Source organism: Diorhabda sublineata, chromosome 3, assembly GCF_026230105.1.
Source record: "Diorhabda sublineata isolate icDioSubl1.1 chromosome 3, icDioSubl1.1, whole genome shotgun sequence".
Lineage (NCBI taxonomy): Eukaryota > Metazoa > Arthropoda > Insecta > Coleoptera > Chrysomelidae > Diorhabda > Diorhabda sublineata.
In genome coordinates, this window is record NC_079476.1 from 36,310,105 (window position 1) to 36,323,400 (window position 13,296).

Here is a 13,296-nt window from a genome sequence, read left to right on the forward strand (position 1 = left end):
AATTTCCCCTGGTTCTATTCAAGATAGAGACTTCGTTATGGTTTAAGAACACTCGCTGAAACACCTTCTTTCTTTTGAGTTTTTGAACACTTAAATCGGTTGAGTTGGAGAGGAGCTAGGCGCGGACATTCAATGCGGAGTTATGGATTTTTGTAGGTTTTTGGCAATTTTTCTACATTCAAAGAACCATATTTCAGGTTCGAATATAGCTACAGAGTTAGTTTTGATTTAAGACCACTCGCTGAAACATCCTCTTTCTTTTGAGTTTTTGAACACTTGAATCAGTTGAGTTGGAGAGGAGCTAGGCGCGGAGCGGACATTCAATGCGGAGTTATGGATTTTTGTAGGTTTTTGGCAATTTTTCTACATTCAAAGATCTATATCTCAGGTTCTAATATAGGTACAGAGTTCGTTCTTTTCTATTATAATGATTTCTGATACTTATTTAATGGATTCGATGCAAGCGAAGCCGCGGGTAAAAGCTAGTACTAATGAAAAGTGTAAAGAGCCTAAAGGAAAAATTCTTGACGATCTAACACGAAGCTAATAAAAGGGAACTAGAGATAAATAAAGGGAGGACTGAGTACGTGGTGCTGAATAGAAAACATGATGCTAAGTATAAAAATATGAGAAATATATATTCGAGGTGGTTAATAATTTTATATACTAGAGAGTTAACAACCAAAATGAACGAGGAAAGGAAATAGCTCAAAGGATCCACGTATACCATAAATTCTGACCTCAAATGCTATGCAAAAAAATCAGAAAACGTACTAAAATGAAAATATACAGAGCAGCAATAAGGCAAACACTAACCTATGGAGGAGAAAAGATGAATTTATAAGAGCTGATGAAGAAAAACTTAACACCTTCGAAAGAAAAATGATACGAAGAATATATGGACCCAAAAAATTTGATGATGGACAATAGCACTGATATTAGAGAAATCGTAAATTGAGAAACTATCACAGATTTATAGAATCGTGGGAGGACTCATAAAACGAATAATGAAGTTAACAGAATAACAAAATGGAAAAAGTTAGGAAATCGATCAATATGAAGACCATAAAGCTAATGAGGAAGTCAAGTAACAACCAGGACAGGAAAAAAAGGAAAAAAATAGGGAAAGAAGCCTAAAACATGCAAGGAAATTTAGTTCGAAGAAAAATTAATAGAACGTGGATGGACTCACCACATGAAACAAGTCAAAGAGGTCTTGATTGTTCAGCAATGAATCACCAAAGTAGACAAATTTCAATATATATTCGGATCTTTCGAAAACTCATGTATGCATTATCTGGGACTGAAATATTTTTTTTGAACCCAGAATTGGCTATAAAACATCAATGAAATTGCGCCACAATAATTGATTAACGGAAAAATGTATGACGAAAAACGTATAAGGCCAATTGGTTTGTTACACAATAACAAGCAGATAAAAAACAAATTGTTGTTTTTGGAAACACAAGCAAGCAGTGAAAATTTATAAAACTAGAAGAAAAATAACTAAAACACTATACAAAAGAATCTATTTTTATGAATAATATGATTAATATTTGAACAATTAAAACTGAAAATGTTTAAATCCATGTGCGTGTACAGAATAGATAAGTCGATAATTAAATTATATAATAAGCATGATCTAGATAAGGAATATGTAAATAATTAGAATAATTTATGAAAATTAAATAGTCTATTATTTGCAACAAAGAACACTACTTAATCAATCCTAATGAGGGAATATAAATAATTAAAAAATGAGTAATCAGCGTATTATTATTTTTTTAATAGTTCTAGCTTCCGTTTCTCTGCTAGAAAAGAGATTGATATCTACCAAATTAGCCGAAAGGGTTCATCACTACCTAAATAAATGAACGCCCTACTTTTACTTTTCTCTTGATAAAGTATTCAAAATGAAAGTCGAAAAATTCTAAATTTCATAATTCTAATCGCGAAAACCTTCTGTATTCATATAAATACAACTACTATTTTCTGAAGAAGGAGGAAAATACAAAAAGGTCATTCGGAGATGTTATCCAATATCGTCGCAGCACTAGCGAGAAAAATAGTTACTTTCTTCTTCAATGAACGAACCAAATAGCGCCTTCTATTGTGCATGCTACTCACTTCAATACTGATAAAAAAGAGCTGTTTCCGTCGTACCTTTTTCTTGTCGAGAAAGCCAGCCAAAATTAATTGTTTTTTCTAAAAACATCGATAGAGGCGTCTCTTAGTATAACGCAGACTGCAATACAAAATCGATTTTGCATGAGAATTTAGGTGTAAGAAAGATATGATACCAATGGATTCCGTATGCCAGTTCTCATAAAGCAAGCCAAACAACTAAATATTTGAAGCAGAAAAACATCGAATTAATGTCTCATAACCCATACCCACCCGATTTATTGCCTAATGACTTTTTCTTTTTCCCCACTGTCAAACAAAAGACGCGTGAACAGTGATTTTCATCATCTCAATAAGTTGTTGAAGACTTTCAAAAACATGTTTCAACGATATGAGGTTCGTAGTGGAAAAAATGTTTCCAGAATTAGTTTCAGAGTATGCAGAAATGTATAGGCATTTAGGGGAAATGAAACACTTTGCTTCGTATTTGTTTTCTTTCTGTTTCACTTTTTGTAATACTTCGTACAATTCAAAATAATTCAGGTCTTTCTTACGTTCCTTTTGTCCATTTTTTACGTGGAAACCGTTTCGATTTTTCTCTCAAGTCTTACAACGTGGAAACCCGGCTGGCATTTTCATACGCAAACGTTTCACACCGGCAGAGTAGTTATTTAATGATACGAACTGGATACGAAAAAGGGTTTTATTATAAAAATTATTCTACATTCGAATGCTCCCCACCCCTCGTCACACACCTTTCCATACGGTTTTCCATTGATCGAAGCAATGCTGGAAGTCTTCTTTGGTGAGTGCCTTTAGGAGCTCTGCCGTTTTTTGCTTTACCGCTTCCATAGACTCAAATCGGGTCCCTTTGAAAGCAAATCTTTTTTTAACCTTTCTAGCCTTTCAAAAAAATTTGTGCTGATCCGTTGATGCTAGAGATGTTGGTCAGGAGTCAGATTTTTTAGCACCAACTTCGCACAGACTTCTGTCATGTGTAATTCCTCTTATAAAATATTTTTCTAGACGTTTCTTTATCGGTGTTTACGAGAACAGCCTCAGTAATCATCCGAATGCTCATTCGACGATCTGCATGCACAATTTGGTTGATTTTGGTCACTATTTCCGGAGATAAAACACAGGGTGACCTAGGCGCTGGTCATCTCCAGTGCTCTCTCGGCCCTCACTAAAGCGCTTATACCTCTCAAAAACAAGTGCACGAGATAGAGAATTGTCCTCATAAGCCTCGTGCAACAATTTATAGCACTTTAAGGAGAAATTTGAGATTGATACATTGCATCCTGTATTTCGTCACACGTGGATTTCGTCACGAGAAAAAAACACGTTCGTTTCAAACCGCTACTGCACAAATATTATAATAGTGACGGAAACGTGTTTTTGGACGTGTATAGACAAGATATCTATCTATTATCTCACGCGTCTAGGACGCCCTCTAGGCGCGCAGTCTCGTTACTTAATAACCAGACCTCGTATTTCTGTAAGCCACGACTTTAATCAAAATAATGCTTATACTGCCTATTCTTATATTAAAAAAAAAACATTTCAAGTGTTTCTATGTTTCATATAAAAGTTGATTTATGACCTTAGAATGATTTTGGATAAAATGTATTATATACTCAATACTGCTTATTTATTTTTTAGGAAAGAGATTCGTTTCATAAGATTTACTAGCTACATCCGAGGTTTCTTGATGTCCATGAGTCTTAGTAACAACAGAGTTTCAATTGCTGTTGCCATTATAGTTTACGTTTCAACAGGAAATCCTCTAACTTCGACCTACGTGTATACAATAACCTCATATTATCGTATATTGACTTCCTTCATAATGTTCTTTCCACACGCCATATCGCAAGTTTCGGAATTGAAAACGTCGATTTGTAGATTACAGACTTATCTTCTTTTAGAAGAAAACAAAAAAAGCGAAATCAATAGAGGTTTTGCGGAAAATTTTATAACGAAAAGCGAGTGGGAATCCAAACAAAACGTCGGTATAGAATTTCATAACGTATCTGCTAAATGGGTGACTTCTCACACGGAAAATAATTTGAAGAATGTTACAATGAACATAAGTTCCCCCGGTTTAGTTGCTATAGTAGGTTCAGTAGGTAGCGGTAAATCATCATTCCTACAAGTTATTCTTCAAGAATTAGAACCAATAGAAGGTTACGTGATTGTTAACGGTAGTATATCTTACGCATCTCAAGAACCATGGTTGTTTGGCAGCACCATAAGACAAAATATACTTTTCGGTCAACCGTACGATAAAAAGAAATACGATGAAGTCATAAAAGTGTGCGCTTTGATATCTGATTTGAATATTTTACCGTATGGAGACAAAACTAGGGTAGGAGAAAGAGGTGTAACTTTAAGCGGAGGACAAAGAGCAAGAGTAAATTTGGCTAGAGCTGTATACAAAGAAGCGGATATATATTTATTAGATGATCCACTTTCAGCTGTCGATGCAAATGTCGGTAAACATTTATTCGAAGAGTGCATATGTAAATATTTAGCTAATAAATGCGTCGTACTTGTAACTCATCAATTACAATTTTTAAAATATATAAATAGAGTATTTTTATTAGAAGATGGGAATATTAGCGCTACAACATATTGTTCGGATAATCGAATCGCTAAATTCGTTAATAAATTAGAGACAAAAAAAGAAGATGCTACAATTATAAATGAAGAGGAGAAGAAAAATAACGTGGATAAACCACGGGAAGACGAAGCTCCGCAACTGAAAAAAGAAGGGAAAGAAGTAGGAAATGTGACGTACTACGTTTATAATAATTACATAAAAGCTGCAGGACACGTCTGTAAATTAATAATCTTACTCTCTGGTTTCGTAATTTCTCAAAGCTTAGACAGTATGGCGGAATACTTCGTTACAATATGGTGAGTATATTTCTTGAAATATATATTGTCAGATATAAAATTATTTCTATTTCCTTTAGTTTCTCGTATTCTATTGCTTTGTATATGATTTACTACCATGACTTTATCGTAATTGCGTTTAACTCGCCAAAATTCCTGAAAACCATTATCAGTATATTTTGATTATTTATCTACTGTGAATTGTTTGTAGAGTATTATTGTGATCGTAGCCGACATGGTCATAAATTGTAGCGGCTATAAAAGGTAAACAAAATTCTGGTCCAAGTTTCTATAGTGGTTCAGGATCAATAAAGAGTACAATAGCTAAATCTGACTCCTTCCTCATTTCAATTGCTTTGAAAATGCAAACACAGCAAGTTTTGCTCCAAAATCATCTACATGAGTTACTGGATTATTACTTTTGACGAGTAAATCACATGATTTGTTTGGCCTCGGTCCAAATTTGAATCAAATAGAAGAGACAGATTACAAAGACGTGTATCAGTCGCCAGAAATTCGAGAGAGCTTGCCACATAATGATACAGGAAAATTTTTCTTAGGAGGAGAAGATACTTTGTACTGGAGCCATTAATTTGGGTTTTATTTCAAGTGAAATGATTAACTTTTTGTTACTTCCATGAAATTCGAACAGAAGAGTGTTTACTTTATATTTAAAGCACAAAATCCGTGAAAAAAAAGCTTTTTTCATATAATTTTTGCGCTTGGCAGTGCAGTATCTTGTTTGGTCTCGGTCCAAATTTGAATCAAATAGAAGAGACAGATTACAAAGACGTGTATCAGTCGCCAGAAAGTCGAGAGAGATAGCGACATAATCATACAAGAAAATTTTTCTTAGGAGGAGAAGATACTTGGTACTGGAGCCATTAATTTGGGTTTTATTTCAAGTGAAATGATTAACTTTTTGTTACTTCCATGAAATTCGAACAGAAGACTGTTTACTTTATATTTAAAGCACAAAATCCGCGAAAAAAAAAGCTTTTTTACTATAATTTTTGCGCTCAACAGTGCAGTATCTTATTATTAATACGTGAAGCCGTAAGCGAAAGACGCAGAATCATCAGTTTTGAAAAATAAAATAGCTAAAGTCTCTTGTTTTTTCGGATATATCGATGCATCTTCACCTAATAATATCTAATTTTAGTTCTGATGATGTATTGATGTTCAATGCCTTCTAAATGTACTTCTAGTACTATACATTTATTGAAATTGATAAGTGAAAATTTTGTTATTAGGGTGAATATAGTGCAATGGAAATCACAGACTGTCTTTCTTAACTCAACTATATCACAACAGAACTACTCGACAGATGCTCCCGTAATTGAAATTCCCTATGGTGCAAACAGGCATCAATGGATGCTTGATGTATTTGCTGGAAACGAAACTATGTACATATACGCATCGTTAACTATATTGCTACTTATTGTAACGTATTCTCGTTCCACGTATTTTTATACGTGGTGTCTGGCATCGTCTGTTACGTTGCATAACAAAATGTTTGACAATATTATTCATAGCCCGATGGAATTTTTCAATACGAATCCATCTGGAAGAATCCTGAACAGATTTTCCAAAGATATCGGAGTCATTGATGAACTCATGCCATTATCTATATTTGATACGCTTCAAGTAAGTTTTATGTAATTAAAGTTGGTGTGATTTTGCCTTTATGTGATTTTTGGTGAAAACCGCAAATAAAAAAGTTTTATGTGCAGATTTCTCGTTTTCTGACCATAGAAAATCTTAAAATCCTCAATCTTCCTTTTCACGATTAATTTACCATTACTCTTAAATTGTTCATGTAATCCCACGAAAATGTTGATTTCTCATGATTTTATAGCTTAAAAAAATAACAATTACGATTAAAATTAACATTTTTCTCACATATTATCGTTTTTATCCACCAATTTTTACCAGATCTCCATTCGCCCTTCCCCAAATCACCCTGAACTTTCGCCAAATTCCACAGTCGGGATTACACATGAATCTAGCATCCATCCTTCCTTTGACTTATGCACAAATACTTCTTGACCCAAAAACATCAAACTCATCACTCGCCAAGTTTTCATGTATCCAATTTTCTTTCTCTTTAGCCCTTTTTAACCTCTTAATTTCATTTTGTCGTCTTCAGAGAGATTTCTTCACTGCCACCCTTCCAAAAACGCCAGCTTTTTATTTTTCTCTTAACAATGTGGAAAAGAAATTTGTTAAAGTGTATTATTTTGCTTCTGAAGAAGCTTAATGGAATGACCATGCTGAAAATCTTCAATCCCCATAAAAAATTTTGATGTTGTAGATTGGATTAACTGTTTTATCAATATGTCTCATAATGGGAACTTTGACGCCATGGGCAATAATACCTACAGCTTTTGTTTTGGTGATATTTTATATTATGAGGGTGGTATATTTGGAAACCAGTAGGGATGTGAAACGGATCGAGTCTATTGGTAAGTATATAAGATATTGTTATCACTATCTCAAGTCTATTCATCAAAGAAAAATATTGAACCAAAACAATGATCAGTGCATGATTAGCACGTGAACATCCCGGGCGAAACGCGGCATCATTTTGGTTCAAATCACTGAAAAAAACGTTATATCAGGTGTAGGCATCGTTCTTAAATATGTCTGACACGGAGACAGATGATGTTGACATTAGCTATAATCCGCCTAAGAAGATATGAAGAAGCCCATGTTTTTGATTCATGATAATCGAATAAATGTTCTAGATAATTCACATCCTGGTTATCCTTCCGTGTTAAAACGATTGATAATATAAAAAAGGCGTTAATTTTTCCGTCGGTTAAGTATTGCTGGAACTATAGGAGGTCATACGAAATCCGTACGGAGAATTTCATCTGAAAATGTCAGAATACAAATATACAGAAATATCTACATTTGTCTACAACTTTCTAGCTAAATGCCAAGTATATCCAGTTTAACCTTCAACGTCTGTGGATATGTGGTGAAGTGATTCAGTTAATGACAATGGTATTATTTGTGCAGTGTGTCGGTTTCAAGAAAGAAAATATTTCCATGTTAAGAGTTAAGAGACAGAAATTTGCGAACAAACGATTCGATAGTATATGGAGTATGTAATCGGATAGAACGACAGTCAGCAAATGTATTCACGATGTTGTAACTGAAGGAATGGATAGACGAAGCAACAACAATAGCTGCTCTGCTCAAAGTATTACCAGACGGTGTTGAAGCGGGGCCCATTCTAGGTTCTAGAAGAGGCTTTAGCCATGTAGTGTTCGGTTTATAGCAAATGTTCCTTGTGGTATTAGTTTTTAATATTATAACAATGTAATCGCGACTTTGTTTAGATGATTAATTAGTATTCTGTATGTGAAAATTTATTTTTCAGCTAGAAGTCCAATATATTCTCATCTGACGGCGTCTCTACAAGGTTTAACGACAGTTAGGGCGTTTCAAGCACAAGAATTGCTAGCAATAGAATTTGACAAACTGCAAAATTCTCACAGTGCCGCATTTTTTATGTATTTGGGAGCACAGAGAAGCTTTGGATTTTGGTTAGACTTTTTTTGTATTCTCTACGTTGGTTTTGTATTGGTCGCTCTTTTAATTGTAAAAGGAGGTAATACGACATTTTTGTCTTAATTTTCGATTTAAACTATAACACTTTGTATTACATTTAGCATGTTATCTCAGCTATATTCGGAAAACATACAGTTGAAACTGATTTTCTGCAGTTTTGCAAATGCGCGAAAACGTTAGGCGTAATTGTATCAAGTGGACTAAAGAGTTGGTAGGCTAGCATTGAAAAAAATAAATTTTTTAATAGAATTTTAGTTTATTACTCATATTACATATAGTTTCTGTCCATGGAGCCTCCTTTTGAGGTTTGAAAACAGAAAAAAGTCGATAGATCAATTCATGCAATTTGGATATCGTTTTCATTGATTCGTGATACGCCGGATTGCGTCAATAAACAACCTTCATTCTTATTCAAATACATAATAATTGCTGTTTATGTCATTCCCCTTTTTAAGAGAATCCTTGAATATTATACCATGCGCATTTCAAAATACCGGTACATCATTTGTAGTTCCAGAGCCATGTTTTATCCATTGTGGCATATGGACGCAAAATTTCGGATCAAACACCTCCAAACTCTGTTCAGAATCATCGATTTCTTGTTGTTTTTGGTCTATTCTGTGCTCGCGCAGCACCCTATTTGGACAGAACTTTCGTATACCCAAATATTCAACCATGATATGTTCAAGACGTTCCTTTCATATCTTTAGAGTCTCGGCTATCTCAATTAGCTTCAGTTTTGCAAATGTCGTTATCTGAAATTATTTTTTGATCGAATACAGCTTCTTTGGTGCGTCCACTACATGCATCAACCTTGGTGCTTATTTCGCCTCGTTTAAACTCAATAAACCACTCCTCAACGGTTGATTATCTCGGAATAAAGTTTTTAAACTAACAAAAGTTGCTTCATTCAAAATGCTACAACAGCTATTACATTCATACACGTGTCTTTGGAAGGTTAGGGCTAATTTAAATTCATATGGATTTAATACTACTAGCATAATATGTGTGTCAGTCTACGATTTTTTAGCTCATCTAATACTTAAAACGTAAAATTGTGTTCTCGATTTCTAGAAACATTTGGTGGCAACGTTGGTTTAGCTTTAACACAAGCTATGACGCTAACAGGAATGTTTCAGTGGGGTATAAGACAATGGAGTGAGCTAGAAAATCAAATGACGTCTGTCGAACGAATTCAGGAATACACTGAATTATCACACGAAGTCGAAGGTGATGTAGAAGATCCACCGTCCGATTGGCCACGTTATGGTCAGATTGAATTTAATAAAGTTTATTTAAGGTACACTTAATGAATATATTAAGATTGATTGCTTGTATGGAACTTGTGGAAAATTCACGGAAAAGTATGTCTATTTACAAGATTTTATAAAACATAGTGTTGTTTCAGATACTCAAAAAATTTGCCAGTTACACTTAGAAATATTAGTATGGTCATAAATTCTGAAGAAAAAGTTGGAGTTGTTGGAAGAACTGGTGCTGGAAAATCTTCATTAATCCAAGCTCTTTTCCGATTAGCATTCACGGAAGGTAGTATTCTAATTGATGGGATCGACACCAGTACCGTTCCATTGAATAAACTGAGATCAAAAATTTCAATCATACCCCAGGAACCAGTTTTATTTAACGGTACACTTAGAGAAAATCTCGATCCTTTTAATGATTATTCCGACAAAGTAAGTAAAATGTTTTCATCTATTAACTTAATATATATGATAATCGATTTGAAGGTTTTGTGGAGCGCCCTTGAGGAAGTCGAGCTCAAATCGCTTGTAAGTGAATATCCCGAAGGTTTAGATAGTAAAATAGCAGAAGGAGGAGGAAATTTCAGTGTTGGACAGAGACAATTGCTCTGTTTAGCCCGAGCTATAGTACGACAAAATAAAATATTGATTTTGGATGAAGCTACAGCTAACGTAGACCTCAAAACTGACGGACTTATACAAACAACTATTAGAAGAAAATTTTCGGCATGCACTGTTTTAACTGTAGCGCATAGACTACATTCTATAATCGATTCAGATAAGGTGAGAGTTTATTAGTTTTTTAATAGGTAAAATGTGTGGTTTAATAATGAGTGTTCATAAAAGAGCCTGTAAGACAAACGTTACAAATAGTAGCTTAATTGTAGCTTCATTGTAAATTGTATAGATAGTCCAAATATTTCATAAATCAAGTCTTGCTCTTGACTCGACACATTATCAGATCAAAACTTCAATTGATACAATCATAAAGACAAATACACCATGGTGCGTTTTTTAGGGTTCTTAGTTCGCTCTGAGTTTTCTCATACGTACTGCAGTAAAGAATACATAGTCACAAACTATCTATTCACAAACTTTTTTGCTTCGTTCCCGCGTAACCGATTTATGAACTGAATTATTTTTTAATTAATCTAATAGTTCTAATGTTCTTATTAGTTTTGTGGTACCTAAACACTTAAAATTCTTTTCAAACTTAACAAACTTACTAAAAATGAATGTATTATCTTTTCCGAATATCCTATTTTTATTAAATAGATCGCAATACTATAATTTCCATGGGAAAATGCAAAAATAAACTTTTTGGGGCTTGAAGTTAAGCCTTTTACATTTGACACTTGATAAGTATCATGTTAAATACATTAGTTTTTGTTTGGTGTTATTTTTTGGTAGTCTCATGTTAAAATGGGAATCCTGACACCGTTACTCGCGCACTTTCCATTTTAGTTTCGCCTACCGAGAGGGCTCTTCTCAATATAATAGTATATACGAGGGCCGTTTTTTTTTCAACCTCCGATCGCTCTATGCAGACGCTACGCGAGCAGAAGAAAGCGGGCACGCGCTGTAGGCGACTGCGAAGCTCTCGCACTACACACTCCGTCATTGTTGAAATTCAGGCGTCAGTCGGCGTTGTGCTACAGTCACGTAAAGATGTACGCCATTATTGATGCTCCCGTCAAGTGTAAATTGCGAAGTGTGGTTCGTTTTGCTTCGTCTACGGAATTTCTAGAAGTTTCGAGGTCTGTAATCTATTATTTACTGAACGGTTAGACTACATTGGCGGCAACTTTCTTTGAAGAGGGTATTGAAAAGCTTGTCCACAGATATGACAAATGTCTCAATCTCTTCGAAAAGTAACCAATCTTTTGGTAAAAAAATTATTGTTTTATATGAACTTGTCTTTTATTTATAGCCTATCGGAGGTTGAAAAAACGGCCCTCGTAAATTTGAATCTATAGGTTCCGTAAACAATCAACCAACACCTGCCATGGGCTATGAAGCATTTGGAAACAAACCCATTTCGAAATATACGGGCATATCAAACAAGTAAAAATGTTTAAATGGAGATATAACTAACCACCGAAATCGTGGGATTTAACTCCGTTATACTATTTCGTGTGATTTTCAAGTCGTAGCAAATAAGAGGGGGATCAGTGAATATTTGAATGAAATAATATTTCGTATCTAATGACATTGATATGCCTTTCGAAACATTAAGATAGTGCTAAATAAAATACCCTATACGTTGAATTATTCTAAGTAGTTGGTTTATAAATGACAAAGGTAACAGGTACTACTGCCAACACCAGTCCACCATGGAATTTTTACGCCCCTTTGTGGATTGTTCTGCTTTCCTTCATGACCCATCAATTGTAGCAATAGTTTTAGTTTTTATATTTATATTAATTTGAAAATTTTAAGGTATTGGTTATGGACGCTGGAGAAATTTTGGAATACGATAGTCCTCATCTTCTTCTACAGAACCAAAATGGTGTCTTTTATTCCTTAGTAATGAAAACGGGAGTTACTACTGCAACAAATTTAATTGCTGCCGCCGAAACTGCGTATAAACTTCGTCATACAACGTAACTTTAATGTGAATTTTTTTATTCATAATTTCTAATATTTTACAGACTTAATTTAATAAGTTTATTAAATATAAATATTATGAGTAAGAAATATTTTATTTAATGAATCATTCAACTAGAGTGGGGTAAATGATTTTCCCAAAGTATTTTAGCACAAATTTAAATTAAAGTTAATTCTAAAACTGTCGCTTTATATATTTATAAAATAAGTATTTAAATGTAGTTTACTTCTATTTCTGCTCTGTTCCCGGTATTGGTATTAGTAGATTCTCGTTCTGTACTTTGTACAGGGCTACATACACACACTTACGATTCTCCCTAGATACTTCAGTCAGTTAACTCTTTTTCAGCTCTTTTACTTGAATTTTATCTGGTTTGTTTGATATTTTCATTACTGAAATTTCTAATTCATGTTAATATTATTCGTTATGGTGGTTTTTTATTAGTAAACAAATTTAGGAATACTGATAAAGTGAAAAAGGAGATTAAATAGTGGAAACAACGCATAGATTGTTTTACAATCTCTTCGGTGCTCTAATCGAAAAAGACTGAGGTTGATCCTCATTGGAAATTCGAGATGTCTCTATACAAATCAAATGTAGAGTGACATGGGTTAACATCTCATAAGATATCGGAGCAATCGATATACAGTACCAAAAGCGATGGGATCTATCCATGATAAAATAAAATAAATTACTATCTTTCCAAGCTCGTTAAACGTATTGTCTAAAAATTAGAGTAAACAAATATTGATTTGAATCCCAAAACACTGTGGCCCTGACCTTATTGGTCACAAAAACACTTGTATGAATTCCATATTTCGACTGTTT

General features: G+C 34.0%; 1 protein-coding gene across 4 annotated transcripts in view; it reads left to right on the forward strand.

Moving 5' to 3' along the window:
* Positions 1-12,557, forward strand: part of LOC130441950 (probable multidrug resistance-associated protein lethal(2)03659) — a 39,156-nt gene extending 26,599 nt beyond the window's left edge. For all 4 annotated transcript variants that reach the window (XM_056775870.1, XM_056775868.1, XM_056775867.1 and 1 more), the window contains 8 exons: positions 3,787-5,040; positions 6,273-6,666; positions 7,334-7,484; positions 8,408-8,638; positions 9,673-9,898; positions 10,007-10,292; positions 10,347-10,643; positions 12,300-12,557. In XM_056775870.1, coding sequence (XP_056631848.1) covers positions 3,787-5,040; positions 6,273-6,666; positions 7,334-7,484; positions 8,408-8,638; positions 9,673-9,898; positions 10,007-10,292; positions 10,347-10,643; positions 12,300-12,467 — 3,007 coding nt within the window. In that variant the 3' untranslated portion in view covers positions 12,468-12,557. The remainder of the gene's footprint in view (positions 1-3,786; positions 5,041-6,272; positions 6,667-7,333; positions 7,485-8,407; positions 8,639-9,672; positions 9,899-10,006; positions 10,293-10,346; positions 10,644-12,299) is intronic.
* Positions 12,558-13,296: the final 739 nt, after the last annotated feature.